General features: G+C 44.1%; 1 protein-coding gene across 3 annotated transcripts; it reads right to left on the reverse strand.

Moving 5' to 3' along the window:
* Nucleotides 1-356: 356 nt before the first annotated feature.
* On the reverse strand, nt 357-13,609 carry LOC100767690 (N-acetyltransferase family 8 member 7). Of its 3 annotated transcripts, none has more exons than XM_027428767.2 (3): nt 13,380-13,609; nt 4,245-4,385; nt 357-3,588 (listed from the first exon to the last, which is right to left on the reverse strand). In XM_027428767.2, the coding sequence occupies exon 3, from the start codon at nt 3,524-3,526 to the stop codon at nt 2,843-2,845; it is 684 nt and encodes a 227-aa protein (XP_027284568.1). In that variant the 5' UTR covers nt 3,527-3,588; nt 4,245-4,385; nt 13,380-13,609; the 3' UTR covers nt 357-2,842. The 3 variants fall into 3 exon arrangements, with proteins under 3 accessions (XP_027284568.1, XP_027284567.1, XP_027284566.1); XM_027428766.2 differs by having other exon boundaries at nt 4,167-4,385; nt 13,380-13,607; XM_027428765.2 differs by lacking the exon at nt 4,245-4,385 and having other exon boundaries at nt 13,380-13,597.
* Between the last annotated feature and the right edge of the window lie 2,619 nt (nt 13,610-16,228).

Raw genomic sequence — 16,228 nt, forward strand, 5'->3', positions numbered from 1 at the left:
GAGCTTTCTGTTTTTGTTTTTGTTGTTGTTGTTGTTTTTGAGATGGCATCTCACTGTGTTGTTAAAGCTGACCTTAACCTCACTAACCTCACACCGAAGCCTGGTATTGTAACCGTGTCCAGCCATACTGGTAAAACTTAAACCAGATCTCCCCTGCTGAATATCTTCACATTGATTTATTGGAAAAGGTTAACCAGGTCTGGAGAGATGACTTGGTAATGAAGAACGCTTGTTGCTCTTCCAGAAGACCTGGGTTTGACAACACCCACATGATGGTTTATAAGAGGTCCAGAGGCTCTGACACCCTACTCCATTTGACACACACACACACACAAAAAAAAAACACAGCTCTTGTCTTAAAGGAATAAGAGACAGTTTATTCAGGAGACATTTTGGATGACCATGGCCTGGGAACACACATTTGGTTACTCAGAATTCCATGTTCCAATATAGAAGCAGTTTCATGAAATTTTTATAGTTTTCCATAATAAAAAAATCACAAATCAAAGCACATTTAAAATTCATAGGTATATAATAAAGGTAGGTACGGCAGGATGGAAATGTTACTTACTATAGGCCCAAGATGCTAGCTGATGACATTCTTAGCTTTTGGGTTTATGGAAGCGAGTGGTCTGCTAAGTTCATAGATTCTAAAAGGTTTTTATCTATAGTCACAAGATGTTGTTTCCAACACAGGGGACAAGGGATGGCTGCTCTGAGGAGTAGGACTGGTCCCAAATAAAGTAACTAGCCTTAGAGGTACAACATTCCAATGTCTACACAGTACTGAAATCCTAACCTGTTAATCAGAAGATAAAACATGTACAAAACCAATTGTGTGCTATGCACATTTGCCATACTTTTTTTAAAATGAGAAGAGAGGAATGTAGGCAGCTGCAGGAAATTTGAAGGAGACTAGGCCATTTTTACTCAGGTTGCATTTGGCTCAGGGTTTGAGGGCGGGATTCACCACCAAGGGACGCATGGAGGCAGGAGCACACGGCAGCTCGTGATGCTACATCTACAGTGATGAATGTTCAGAAATGTTTAAGTCTTTCCATGTTTGCCATGGTCAGAATAAAACCGTGTCCTTCAAGTTGAAGGAATTACTTATTAGCTGAAGGGACAAGAAGTCTGGAGTCAACATTCCAGGTTTACTCTCTGACGGATCCAAGTCACTAAAGCTCAAAAATCATCTTGATCTATGTCCTTGTTTCTTCCTGCTTTTTGGAAAACCATCAGTCTCCTATGCTACACGTGCACAAACAAGTCCTTGTACAACCCATAAGTCTACATTTTGTCACTTTGTGGAATCCCCACAATTCATGGGTTTGCTTGATTTATGCCCACCTCAATTCTGACAGAAGCAACATTCTTCCCCCACCCTCATACCTGAAGACTTTCGGGTTCCTCAAGCACTGTTAGTATTCCTCCATTGCAGAGCATAGTGTCAAACTGACCAAGAAGGCCCCTCTGCGCTTCTGCACCAGTGGAGTTGGGGTTTAGAATGGTACATTGCACGATTTCGTGGCTATTGTGTCCTCAGATGACACAGCAGCACTCTCCCCACAGAACTCCAGCAGGGGCTGGGCAGATACCCAGAAAAATGAACTGAGTCTGACCCTCAGGGCCCCAGATTTCCAGAACCCACATAACAAAGTATTTGTTATTTGTAATTGCAGCAATGGGGAACTCTCTTTAACTTTCTATGTATTACTTGTGAACTTGAGAGTTTTAGATACATCTATAGTCTCCTCTCAATTTTCAAATTATTGGGAGAAGACATTTACAAATTTTAAAGTTAACCATTTTATTTTTTAAAATTATTATTATTAAGATAGGGTTTCATTATGTAGCTCTGGCTGGCCTGGAATTTGCTTTGTAGGCAAGGCTGGTCTTTAATTCACAGAGAGCCTCCTGTCTCATGTCTGCCTTCTGAGTGCTGGGATTAAAGGCATGCACATGCCTGGAGTTAACCATTTTAAAATACACAAGTTGGTGGCATTGAAGTTTGTACTGCCAAGAAAACATTGTCACAAACCCAAGACATCAAGGCTTATAGAAGCACATGGTCAAGCCAGAGGCACTTAGGGAAACCAGGAGTCAGGGGCAATGTGGTGAGGCTAGAGCCAGGCTGGGTCCCAAGGGTGACATCTGGGAGTCCTAGCGACCCTGTAGCTCTTTTTGGCTATAGGAAAACCCATGTCTAGCCCAACTGAAGACAAGTGTGCCACTGCACAAGATCAGGGCCAGCCAACTGCCGAAGGGTGGAAGCAATACCCGGCACTCCATCCCCACCCACTGTCCTACCCTGTGCCGAGATGACTGAGCATGTAACCTCCTTGCTGCTCCCAGGGCCATATCCTGCCCCTTGGTTCTGTGACTGCAGTCCTTCTATGTCAGAGTGTTTCTGCATGTGACATGTTCAGGTCTTGGGAAAGGCCTCTTCCTTATGCTTTTGCTTTGGTTACTCTGTAAACACCTGGAATGCTGCCTAAGCTGGCCTGCTAGAATGGAGTAATACCCTTCAGCCAATCCAAGATGTCCAGAGACCCCGAGAGCTATCCTGCCAGGATCACTAGATGATGCAAAGATTCACAAGCTAAATTAAATTTTATTACTTAGTGTTGCTTTTTATACATTACTATAGTGTTAAGTAATCAACACCCTGGAAAGCGTGTATAGCAAAGAGTGGCCATTGCCTCAACCTCTCCCACAAACATATTGGTTCACCTGTGCTTGAACGTGAGGGTTAGTGTTTTGCACCTGAAGTAGCTGGGTTTGCTTGTTACTTCTACAGTGGTGTTCAGCTCCTGACGGACACACACACATGGGAGATAGATCACAGGCCCCCTTCCTGAGCAGATGTGAGGCAATACTTGAAGTTTATGAGTGGAGATTTCCTTAGTCTGGAGATAATGGTGTAGAAGGACTCGCCAGTCTTCTGGAAGCCCATGTTCTGGTAGAGAGCCAGGGCCGCATACTGCAAAATACTGGTAGAAAGGACAACTTCACTGAAGCCCCTGGCCTGTGCAAACTGGAGGACAGTTCTGACCATGGCTTTCCCTATCCCCTCTCTTCGGTGCGCCAAGGACACAGAGAGGTGCTGTAGCCGTAGTTGCTTCTTCTGTAGGAGGGGATCCTCCACTGGCAGGGCAGACACCATGCCCACAATCTCACCCCTAGAATCAGCTACCCAGAAGCAGGAGTCACGAGAGCTCAGATAGGTTGTGGGGATGTCAGCTATGTCTGTGTGCAAACAGAATACCTTATACTTTTCCCAAGTGTATTTTGCAAGGAGCCACAGGGAAACAAAGAGAATAAGGCTGGACAGAAGGACCAGAATCCAGGAGCCTGAGGCCAAGAGTAGGATAAGAGTGACCCCAAAAAAGAGCAGAAGGGTCCGGGGCAGCATCAGCATGTACCAGAAGGTGGTGGGGATGTGCTCTTCCATGCCTCTGGAGAACAAGTCCACCACACTCTTGTGGTCGCTGTCCCGGTATTTTCGGATATGATAAGAAGCCATGGGTCTCAAATCTCAAAGGCCAAAAGGCACAGCTCCATCTGCCTGTATGTTTCCCTGTACTCCTGCAAAAGAGAAAAGAAACCAGGTAAGTCCCCTGACCAAGTCCCTAGCTTGCTGGTAAGCATGGAGACCTGGCACGTGTGTGCTGTCACCTAAGAGGAAACCATCACAGGGAGAAAGTATAAGGCCAGACACACTAGATGTTAAATTCTCACCCTATCTAGATGTATGACACTGGCATGTCACTTAATCTCTCTGGACCGGTTCCTTCATTTGTAGAACAGATAAAGAAACACTTGCCTTCTAGGGGCCTGTGAGGACTTGATACAGTGGCTAGCATGAAGCACTGGGGGTTCCCTTCTCCAACACTCTCCAGGCCCCATTACTGTATCTCTACATTTCTTGGAGCTTTGAGACAGTAGCCTGTGGCAGCCAGTCTTCATGCTGGACCCTTGATGTCTCTCCCTAGAGTCTGTACATTACAAATCCAGGATTTCAAGAACAAGTTTCCACAAAGCCACTGCCTCTTAGCTCTGAACATTTAGACTTTTGAGAAAACCTAACCTGGAGGTCCCAAGAAGGTTCTGTTACTCAAGACAAATGCAGAGATGCTCCAAGGTTGCCCTGAAGCCATACTCACCTAGTTGCTCAGAGCTGGGGTCTAGAGCAGTCTTAGCATCGTGCTTGTGATGGATATTTAAGCCAATCTTTGACCTACCCTATTGGGGTAACAGACTGAGTAGACACCTCATTGGCTGGAAGCTGGGTGTTGGACAATCATAAACCACAGGGTCAAGCATCTGGGCTGGGAAGACCGGCACGCAGGTCCAGTCAACTTGGTGATCCCCACAGAATGAACCTGGAAGGGAATCAGTATCTGAGGTGGCCCAGGGGTCATTACTCTCGTGGCAGAAAGCCAGCTTCTCATACCCTAGTCCCTTCCCAGGTACAGCAGCTCTCTCCTAGCATACTCACCCTTGTCTGAGACCACCCTGGTTCCTGTTCCCCTGCTATGTTGAGCCCAAGGATTCTGATTTTCCTCCTAAGCTCACTCATCACAAACAAGAGTACACACCCACTGGCCCAAGAACAAGAGTCTCCATTGCTGGGCTCTCCCTGTCCAGGATGCTCCTGTCCTCTATTAAATGGCTCCTGGTGGGTGGTCCTCACTGGTTTCCCCACCTCTTCCTCTGCTGTTGTATTGATAGACCTGCCATGCTGAATGAATCTGCTCAGGCCCCAGCCATTTAGAGAGACACACTTCCGTGTAAAAATGTCACTGTTGAAGAAATACACCACCTGTGTCCTGGCTCGTGACTTCCCGCACAGGGTGAAGGCAGCATTTGTCTATAGCATTTAGCTGTGGGAAGGTCTAAACTAGGAGGGCCCTCCCTCCCTTCCATGGTGTTAGAATGGCAAGCAGAGACTGACTCTCCAAATACAAGTCAAGTTCAAGTTCAGTGGGGACTCGCAGGGCATTGCAATTGCGTATGTGTGTTACGGCACACAGTGCCCCCTTTCCAATGGCTGGAGGAAATAAATAGGAGGATTACACAACACTCTTACATAACCTTTCTTGGCAGCAAAGATGGAAGTTGAGAGGGATCAAGGATCAGCCTCCAGAACACCACCACTCCCGCAGCGAACTGGGCAGAGGCGGTGCAAGATTAGGGTGAGCTTTTGGCAAGATGTGGCTCTAGTTGGGTCTCTGGTGAGTATTCGTAGCTTTGTGGCTCACGTCTCTCCTATGCAACTAACCAGCTTTCTTTGCTGACCCATTCATCTGGTGAGGAATTAACTGAGGTGAGTCTGGAAGATTGAGACAACTTGCACAACATTCCTGGGATTTACTGACCCATCTGTGTCACGTGCACAGTTGAGTGCAGTAGAGGACATTCACAGGGATGTGGGCTGGGGTGTAGCGTCCATGCCACAACTAAGTCTAATGTGTCGGGCGAAAGCCTAGAGATTTAATTAAAAGCAGAGATGTCCGGTCGCTTGCGCTATGCTCGTCTGTCCAACTTTATTCCAGGGGGAGAATAGCCTTTTATACACTTACAGTGCAGTGGAAAAACCCCAGGTGTAAGAGCTTGTGTTTTCCCAGGTGTAGTTGATGCTAGTGGGGTGAGGCCAGGGCTGTAAGCCAGGACTAGAAAACAGGATGCACTTGTGGTTATTGGTTGGCAAGCAACTCACAGAGACTATACTGGGGCTGGGACCCAACACTGGGGATAGGCTTTACTGCTTGTCCTACCTTAGTCCTTTCTGTCTGACCCTTGGTCTCAGTTCCTAGAGTGGAAGCGTCTAGCAAACTCCATCCAGGATTGGGACAGGAAGAAGCTGGCTGGACAGGCTTCCCTGCCTCCTGGCAGCTGATAAATTCTTCCTGGCCTGAATTTCTAATGATCTAGAGTCGAAATCAGGTGTGCATTGGGGAGAACAGGGCCCGCAAATAACCACCCTTGGGGAGTTTGGAATATCGAAGCATTAGCAGAGAGAGTGCAACAGTCCTATACTTTCTTACTGCTGCGAGCATCCTCACCCCAGACTCTGGTGAGCACTGAAGTTCACAGTACATGGTTTCAGGTTGTCAAGGACTCATTAACTCTAGCCAGATTCCACATCTCTAGTGAAGTTGTTAGTTTGTCTGTGCCAAGTTTCTGGGTTCATTTTCATGGTTGAATCTTCAAGGGCTATGCTACTAAAGCTCTTCAATTGCTTACTGCTTCTGACTTCAAAAATGGATTCTTTTTCCATCTTGAAATTGTGGGCCCAATAAGAAGGCTGAGAATTGATTGAGAACCAAAGGTGACCTTCATTCTTGGCCAAGAGCAGAAGTGAGAGATAAATCCCCAAATCTTCTTCTCCACCCGTCGGGAAGTTGTTGCAAGGGTAAAATAAAATGAAAGGGGAGGAATGGAGTGGGAAGAGACGTGAACCCAAGTCTTCTCTGGGGATGGGGAGAGACTTTCCCAGAATTCACACTCTGTATCTGTCCCCTCCTTTTACGGTTCTTTTCTTTCCTCATTATGGCAATGTCAAGTGTCTTGTGATGGGCAGATGCTTTACAATGCAGTTACAGATGTCTGCTAGTCACTCTGGCACCCTTTTTAGACCCAACTGAAACCCAAGTTAATGACATCTGTATACTGTGACAGTACCGTAAGCTATCTCGGTATCTTATTTTCTTGGAGTTTTGATTTTTCCAGAACAAGGTACTCCTGTACTGAAGCAGGTGACACCATTGGAAGGTGGCAGATTCTTTGGAAGGCAGTGACTCTTGGGAGGCTCGGTCATTAGGGGTTTGTCCCAGTTAGGGTTTCTATTGCTGTGAAGAGCCGACATGACCATGGCAACTCTTATAAAGGAAACATTTAATTAGTGTACCTGACAGTTTCAAAGATTTAGTCCATTCTTATCATGGTGGGGCATGGAGGCATGCAGGGAGACATGGTGCTGGAGAAGGAGCTGAGAGTTCTGCATATGGATCCATAGGCAACAGGAAGTGAACTGTGACATTGGGCATAGCTTGAGCATAAGAGACTCAAGTCAACAGGAAGTGAACTGTGACATTGGGCATAGCTTGAGCATAAGAGACTCAAGTCAACAGGAAGTGAACTGTGACATTGGGCATAGCTTGAGCATAAGAGACTCAAGTCAACAGGAAGTGAACTGTGACATTGGGCATAGCTTGAGCATAAGAGACTCAAGTCAACAGGAAGTGAACTGTGACATTGGGCATAGCTTGAGCATAAGAGACTCAAGTCAACAGGAAGTGAACTGTGACATTGGGCATAGCTTGAGCATAAGAGACTCAAGTTCCACCCCCACAGTAACACACTTCTTTCAACAAGGCCATAATTACTCCAACAAAGCCAAACCTAATAGTGCCAGTCCATATGAGCTTATGGGGGTCAATTATATTCATACAACCATAGGAAAGACTAGAAGACTATACCCGATCCAGCATGGATTCATGGTAAAAAAATGAAGGGCTGAAGTTCTGGAGAAACAGCTCAGGCGGTAAGAGGACCCAGGTCCAATCCCTAGCCTCCACGTGGTGGCTTAAATCTCAGGATTTGAGCATTGTCACCTTTCCCTAACCTTCTTCCCATCATACCCCTGGGAAGTGTTTCTGGCCAAGGGACAACAATACCTAAGCCTTGTCTCCTCTCAGTGTCTATTCAGATAGGAGATGGGAGAAGCTGCTTAGGCAGCTGTCTTCCTCCAGCCAGCCCAGGTTTGCTCTGTCCTTAGTTTGACTGCAAGTTGGGGCCTAGGATCCCTAGTGTACAGTATTGTCCCATTGTGGATGGAAACAAGACCTCCCCAGAGGCTCCTCATTTGAGACAAATGTTTGTTCTAGACAATTGGCTCAGCCTTTAGGTCAGTCTGCATCCAGTGGGTGTCCTACCTGTGAGGGTGCTACAGGACCTGGTAACACTCTGAGGGCCATAGCAGTCTGTGCCAGGTCTCTTCCTAGCAAGCCCTCTTCATCTCTTTGCCTTCTGTTTTTATTTGTACAGGTGGCATCAAAGTAGCAACCCCCAGTGGATCTGAATACTCTACCCTAATCCCTAAGAACATGGCACCCACGGCTTTGCTCTCTGTAATCTCATTTATCCTGGGTGCAAATTTAGATTTTTCTAATTCTTTTCTTGTTTACTGAGACAAAAGTCTATAAAATATAATTTAACTTTTTTACAATGTAAAACTTGGTAACTTTTTTTTGGTCTTAAAGACAGGGTTTCTCTGTGTATAGCTCTGGCTGTCCTAGAACTTGCTCTATAGGTCAGGCTGGGCTTGAACTCATAGAGATCCACCTGACTCTGTTTCCTGAGTGCTGGGATTAAAGGTGTGTGCCAAAACCACCGGGCCAAACTTTGTAACATTTTGTCCACTGATAATTCTTTGGCAGCTGACATTTCTCAAGGGATAAATAATCTCATCAAATGAGTGGTTTTCTATTTGATTGACTGTGTGCAACCCTCCCAACAATGGATCTGATTTTAGTCATATACAGAACCAATTAAGCATATGTATAAGATGGTAATTAGGGAGTTCTCTCTAAACATTTACTTACATGACACAGTTTATCTTACTGCACATGCAGCCAAAACCAGTCTAAGTTGAACTAACCCCTGTCTTAGGGTTTTATTTCTGTGCAGAGACACCTTGACCACAGCAACTCTTATAAAGAAAAACATAATTGGGGCTGGCTTACAGTTCAGAAGTTTAGTCCATTATCATCATGGTGGGAGACATGGCAGCGTGCAGGCAGACATGGTGCTGGAGAAGAAGGAACTGGGAGTTCTACATCTTGACCCACAGGCAGCAGAAGGAGATTGTGTGTCACAGTGGGCATAGCTTGAGCATATGTGACCCCAAAGCCCACTCCCACAGTGACACACTTCCTCCAACAAGGCCACACCTCCTAATAGTGTCACTTACTATTCAAACACTATTCAAGCATTCAAACACAGGAGCCTATGGAGACCACACCTATCCAAACCACCACATTGCACCCCCTGGCCCCATAGGCTTCTAGCCATAACATAATGCAAAATACATTTAATCCAACTTCAAAAGTCCCCATTATTCTTGTGTTTTTAAGTTGTCACTGCCGTTTTCCACCTCAGCTGTTTGAATCGGCAACTGCAACTCTGCTGCTGGCAGCAGCAGTTAGGACAGCCACAAGAGCCATTCCCTCAGGCACTGACTCTTTCACAGCTATGATGGGAACTTATCTAAATCTCTGTCCCTCTAAAGAACTCAAGATTCAAAGGTTGAGCTGAAATTCTGCTCCTCAGAAAGGCTGAATAGCAAGTAGCTCACCTCCTCTCCTTCTCGAGTCTCTCCAGAAGCCCTAATGCTTCTCTTTGCCCCTCCTTAAAAACCCTTCTCCACCTGGCTCCTGCTCACTACTTCCTGTCAGCTAGTTGCTGACTCAACCTCCTGACTGCAGGAGGTTTAATCAAACACATCTTAGCATCATTGAACAAATGTTCCAGAGCATAAACAAAAGTAACTCATGTTAAAGTAATATCCTACAACATTTCCCCCTTTTTGTCTAAGAAAAAATTTAAAGGTTTTAACTTTAACGTAATTTGACTGTACACAATAAGAGCAATTGTCAAGTAAAGATTACATTCACAATATAATGAATTCCAAGTCATTTGTGTCTGGCAAATTAAAAGAAAACACTCCATTATCTATCGTGGATGAATCTAAAACTTTATACCTAATTTATTCTCAAGTATCTAGTCTTCAACTCCATCGAAGAACCCAGAAGGATAATATTATTTAAGTAAACAAAAAGTGCATTGCAAACAACTTCCAAAACTCTAGAAATGGCAGAGACATCTGACTGCCTGGACAGTCTCCCAAAGTTCCTTCTGCAACCTTGGGGCATCCATCCTCAGCCTATAGAACTAGAGTGTCCAGCAGACTTCTCAGTGAAGCAGGGATCTTGAAGGACTGTCGTCCCTTGTTCAGCAGTCACTTTCCTGTGGATCCTGCATGTCCAGTTTATACAACATACTATAAAGCAGTCCAGGCAAGAGCAGCTTCTTGACCAAAGGGATATTGTCCTGAGGTCACCACTCCCTTTATGTCATTTCTTAATCTGTTTATCTCCTTGAACACAGGGTTTACTCCATTCCACTTGCTGGTGCCCCCTTTCTGTTCAATCTGTAAATGTTGTGTTTTCCCTTGCTCAGCTCCTCTCTCTCTCTCTCTCTCTCTCTCTCTCTCTCTCTCTCTCTCTCTCTCATATATATATATATATATATATATATATATATATATCCACTAATAACCACACAGCAGAGTCTATTCTAGGGTGTTTTGAGATTTCCTCTGCCAATGGAATTAATCCAAATCTCTTCACTTTAGCCTCAGGCAGACTCTTCAGACAATGGCAAAAACCAATTACATTCTTCACCAAAATATGACAAGAACAATCTCTAGGCAACATACTAAAATTCTTCTCTGAAACCTCTTGATCCAGTCCCCCCCCCCCCCGCCTCCGGCAGTTCAAATCATCCTCAGTACCACTGTCTTCCATGTTTATACTAGCAAGGTCCATTAATTAATGCTTAAAGCATTTCACTGCTTTCCTAATCCAAAATCCCCAATCCACATTCCAAAAGCATGGTCAGGTTTAACCCCAGTCCCTGGTGCCTACTTCTGTCTTAGGGTTTTATTGCTGTGAAGAGATACCTTGACCACAGCAACTTTTATAAAGGAAAATATTTAATTGGGTCTGATTTACAGTTCAGAGGTTTAGTCCGTTATCGTCATGGTGGGAAGCACGGCCCCATGCAGGCAGACTTGGTGCTAGAGAAGGAGCTGAGCATTTTATATGTTGATCTGCAGGTGGCAAAAGAAGACTGTGTGCCATACTGGGCATATCTTGAGCATATGAGACCTCAAAGCCCACCACACAGTGACACACTTTCTCCAACAAGGCAATACCTAATTCTCCACACTTAACAATAATGCCACTGTGCCACAGACCGCCTCTCGTGGAGACCATCGACCAAGGGGAACAAGGGAGAAGGCTCAAGGAGAAATCAGGAATTGGCGAGGAAATGACAGACACATTCAATGTAGTTGAATATGCTGCTGCAATTTTACTTCATCTCAAGCAGTGCTTATATACTGTTACAATCAGGGAACTTGGCAAGGGGGTTCAGGGAACTTGGCAAGGGGGCTACATCACCAGATCATACAACAGAAAGAAAAAGAACAGCAAAATTGTTTATAGATGATCTATTCTCAGCTTTAGATTGTGGTCATTGCCCAAGGACATGATCTAAGAGTTCTCCAAAATCTGTCTCATATCACCAACCATGTCTCTACCCATTTCCTGATTTTCTGGCCCTAGATATCTTTAGATCTCAGAATCTAAATCTCCTGTAAAACAAGCCTCATAAAGTTCTTCTACATCATGAAATCTATCAAATCCTTTCTATAAAGTCATTCAGTATTTTAATGCTGGCTTTATGCTTTCTAATACTTTTTTTCTCTCTTCTTTATCCCATCTACACCAGGGCTTTCTAGATCTAGCTATTCTTTTTAAGAAAGGCAAGTCTTTCTAAAGTTGTCTTTTTCCCTCATGATTTACCCATCTATTTCCTAAACTGGCCACTTCAGCAAAGGCTTTAATAAAAGGTGGGACAGAGTTTAGCATGTCCCCAGATGTTCCTTTAACATCAGTGTAGTTTGCTGGCAAGACACAAGAAATACACAGAACAAAAAGACAAGGAAGAAGAGGCTGCAGTGGCACCAATGACAGCTGCTTCGAGTTGACTCATCGGGCATCATGATCACCAGGGAACCGCCTGGGACTCATCTCCGGGGAGCACAGACCCCAACCCAGCGGCCTTAACCCGCCTTAGTGGCATCTTCTGCTACACAGGCGTGACCGCTGTGGGCGTAGCAGTTCCCCGTTTTTTATTTTTAAATTGTAACTCAAAGACTTCTTGTTGTATTTCAGCCATAGAGCTGAAAAGACATTTTAAGAGACATGGAAATAAGAATACAACCAAAAGGACCAGCAGCAAAACTATGCCAATGAAAACAAAATATTGCATCCAATCCAATGGATTGAGAGCTTTTATTCCTTGTTTTATTTCTGTGGCCAAATCCTGTAGCCCTCCAAGCTGTAAATGTGCCTGACTCATAGCAGAAATATCTCTCTGTAGGGTTCCTAAATCATGTGTAATATCTCTATCTAGCCAGACTCCTTGTAAATGAACCTTTACCTTATCCCATGACTGAGACTGATTATAAGGTAGAGGTGTCACGCAGATTGATCTAAATCCACTATGACAACGCGTAGAGAGGGTGGTCTTTAAATTTGAGATATCCTGTCTAAGGGCAAGGACAACTTCCTCTAATATATTTATTTTTGTTTTTAGCTTAGTATCAATAGCTGCTTGCTCCATCAAAGTAGAAGTTATATTTTGATTTAATGTATTTACATAATGAGCTGTATGAATTTCCTGTACTAAAGACGTGGTAGCCATAGCAAAAGTAGTGAGTATCGAAATCAATGCTGTGATACCCAAGATAAATACAGTCACAAACCTCCGTGGTCGAACCAAGTCCTTCAAAGTATCTAGCACCTGTAGTGCTGAGTTATCATACCAAGGAACATCTTTTAGATCCATTGGCAGCATAACAAAAGGAGGCCTGCGTACAATAAGCATAGTACCCAAATTCTTAGATTCTGCTGAAGAAATATAATTTGTCAATTTACAAGAATGACAAGTAAGTTGATATGAATTTCTAATCAAAGAAATATTAACAAAAGCAGATTGAGCTAACAACAGAGCATTAGGATAAGAAACACAAGCACGCAACCCAATGGCATCCGGCAGAGTATGATTAGGTCTTTTTTCTAAAAACATGTTAGCGGCAGCAACAAGTCTAAACAAATCTGTATGTTTTCTGGTTGTATTTTCTTTAACTGTAAACCATGTAGGCTCCACAAGCCCAGGAGAGAACCATCGCCTAAGAGGCTCACCTTCTCCTATATACTCATAATCATGAAACTTTTCCTTATGGGATTTTAAGTAACTCTTATAAACATTATTTTGTCCATTAGAATTAGAATAATCCCATACTTGTAGCTCAGAATTCTTAGGTTGATACCATGTGGCTGCATTAGGAAACCCACAGATTAACCAAGCAGGAAATTTAGTCAAAGAGGAGTCCCAGAATTGATCCTTATCATGATATTTTAGGATATAAGGATCTATTGGTATCTCAGAAACTTTAATAAAATTCTCTTTATACAAGGGATCTCCAAGAGTCTTGAACTGTGTCTCCCAGACCCAGCGCTTACCAGCACTCTCCTTGTCAGGACCATCAGTTAAGAAAGTACGATACCCTGTGTTCAGGCAGCCTTCCGGCACTTTCCCTTGCAGTGTGATACAAATTGGCAGCGAGTCTGCTCTGCCCTCAAAGGTTATTAAGGAGGACGAGCTGGCTCTCGCGTCAGAGTCCCGAGCACCACCCATCCTGACAGTATCATTGGTTAGAACTCTAATGGGCTCCTGATCCAGCCAACCCACTGGCTGTAAAATCGGAGGATTGGGGATGTAAGCCCAATAGGCCATACCCTCTACGCTGGGGGGAGTAGAAATTAAAGCCAAAATGGCAAGAAAGTTCATGCTAGCTGTTAGGGGTTTTCCTTGCTGTTTCAGCAAGGTTTTTGCTTCTTTCATCAGGTGCTTGATCTTCATCCAAGTGATTCTTCTTGTCTGCGAAGACGGTAGTTTCATTTTCTTTATCTGAGTCACCAGCTGCTTCTGCTGCTTTTGCCACTTCCTCTTTCTGCGCAGCTTGTCCCTCTGTGGGCCGGACTAGCCTATCTGGAATCCAGATGGGGGAGTCGGCATCCTGTGGAAATACACAAGCATACCCTCGTCCAGATGTTATTAGGACGTCCGGTCCTTTCCAAAGACCAGAAAGCAGATCTTTCCACATAACTTTTGGAAGGGCAGAATTAAATTCATGTGCCCAATGTACCATAGCAGGTGTGACATTCTTTTCATTTGTGTTCAAATGATTTAAAACAAATAAGGTGTGAGACAAAATATGATGAGGAGTAAAATATTTATTGGCCTTTTGTAAGCGTTCAATTTGCGTTTTCAACACCTGATGAGTTCTCTCTATAATTGCTTGCCCTTGTGGATTATAAGGGATTCCTGTAGTGTGGACTATATGCCACTGAGCACAAAATGATTCAAAAGCTTTGGAGGTATATGCCGGACCATTGTCTGTCTTAATTTGAGACGGCATACCCATCACTTGAAAACAATGAGTTAGATGTTGTATCACATCCTTTACAGCCTCTCCTGTCCGAGCAGTGGCTGTTATTAGATGAGAAAAGGTATCTACAGTTACATGAACATAACATAGTCGCCCAAATGAGGGGACATGCGTCACATCCATTTACCATAACACATTTGGTTTTAAGCCTCTAGGGTTGACCCCCATTTTTAAAGTGCAGTGAGCAGGTGGGCATTGGGCGCACTGCTTTATTATCTGTCTTGCTTGCTCCCTGGTTATTTGAAACATTCTTTTTAGGGCTAATGCATTTTGATGATGAACAGCATGACTTTCTTGGGCTTCTTGCACATTAAATGCCCATATAGGGCCTTCATCCTCCCCTAAGGATTCTGTGACTGGAAAGGTAGCAAAGGTAGTATCTCCCAAGCGTCGAGCCTCGACCATTGCTCCTCTAAAACCCATCGGGGGAAGAGGAGGCCGATTCTTTCGCTGTGGGGGATTCTTACTAGCCCTTAGGGGCCTACGATTGTCTGAATGATCTCGGAAATCATCCTCAAAATCTTGTTCTGCCATCTGATCATCCAGTCCCCAATCATCATCATCCTTTAATCCAAGACCTTCAAAGTCTGGTTTAGCATAGGTAATAGTCACAGGAGGAGCCGAAGGAGCAGAGGATTTAAGTGGAACCTTTTCCTCTGGCGCCCCTTCCTCTGGGCCCATTTCATCATAAATAGGCGATCCTTCATCTGATGCTGTTTCCCTCATAAGCCCCTCAAAGGGGGTGGTTTCAGATAAAATTTCTCGAACCTGAGACCACAATTGAAATGCTTGAGGGGGAAGGGTTTTGTCACCATTCTTCTGAACATGCTGACGCATTTCTTTACCTACTTTTATCCACTCTTCTAGTGACATAGTTCCTTCCTCCACGAACCAAGGGCTAACTTCTTTTATGAATAACATAAATTACCCCAATGCCTTAGATGAGACCATAAACCCTGATTTATGTAACATTCTCTGTAACATAGTTACCAGCATCCTCTCATTCTTAGTCATAGATTGCCCCATGTTTTCCTGTGATTACTTACACTTAACCAGGGATCCTTTACTGGCGGGACTGCAGTTCCCTGGTAAGAGCCGTACCTGATTTCTGAGGAGAAAGAAAAGAAAGATTACCTGTCCTTCGAGTCCCTGTTCGGGCGCCACCTGCCACGGACGCCTCTCGTGGAGACCATCGACCAAGGGGAACAAGGGAGAAGGCTCAAGGAGAAATCAGGAATCGGCGAGGAAATGACAGACAGACACACTCAATGTAGTTGAATATGCTGCTGCAATTTTACTTCATCTCAAGCAGTGCTTATATACTGTTACAATCAGGGAACTTGGCAAGGGGGTTCAGGGAACTTGGCAAGGGGGCTACATCACCAGATCATACAACAGAAAGAAAAAGAACAGCAAAATTGTTTATAGATGATCTATTCTCAGCTTTAGATTGTGGTCATTGCCCAAGGACATGATCTAAGAGTTCTCCAAAATCTGTCTCATATCACCAACCATGTCTCTATCCATTTCCTGATTTTCTGGCCCTAGATATCTTTAGATCTCAGAATCTAAATCTCCTGTAAAATAAGCCTCATAAAGTTCTTCTACATCATGAAATCTATCAAATCCTTTCTATAAAGTCATTCAGTATTTTAATGCTGGCTTTATGCTTTCTAATACTTTTTTTCTCTCTTCTTTATCCCATCTACACCAGGGCTTTCTAAATCTAGCTATTCTTTTTAAGAAAGGCAAGTCTTTCTAAAGTTGTCTTTTTCCCTCATGATTTACCCATCTATTTCCTAAACTGGCCACTTCAGCAAAGGCTTTAATAAAAGGTGGGACAGAGTTTAGCATGTCCCC

This window comes from Cricetulus griseus, chromosome 8 (genome assembly GCF_003668045.3).
Source record: "Cricetulus griseus strain 17A/GY chromosome 8, alternate assembly CriGri-PICRH-1.0, whole genome shotgun sequence".
NCBI classification, from domain to species: Eukaryota; Metazoa; Chordata; class Mammalia; order Rodentia; family Cricetidae; genus Cricetulus; species Cricetulus griseus.

Bases quoted from the DNA above. Each gene is read 5' to 3' on its own strand.
- LOC100767690 (XM_027428767.2), bottom strand. From the start codon at position 3,526: ATGGCTTCTTATCATATCCGAAAATACCGGGACAGCGACCACAAGAGT.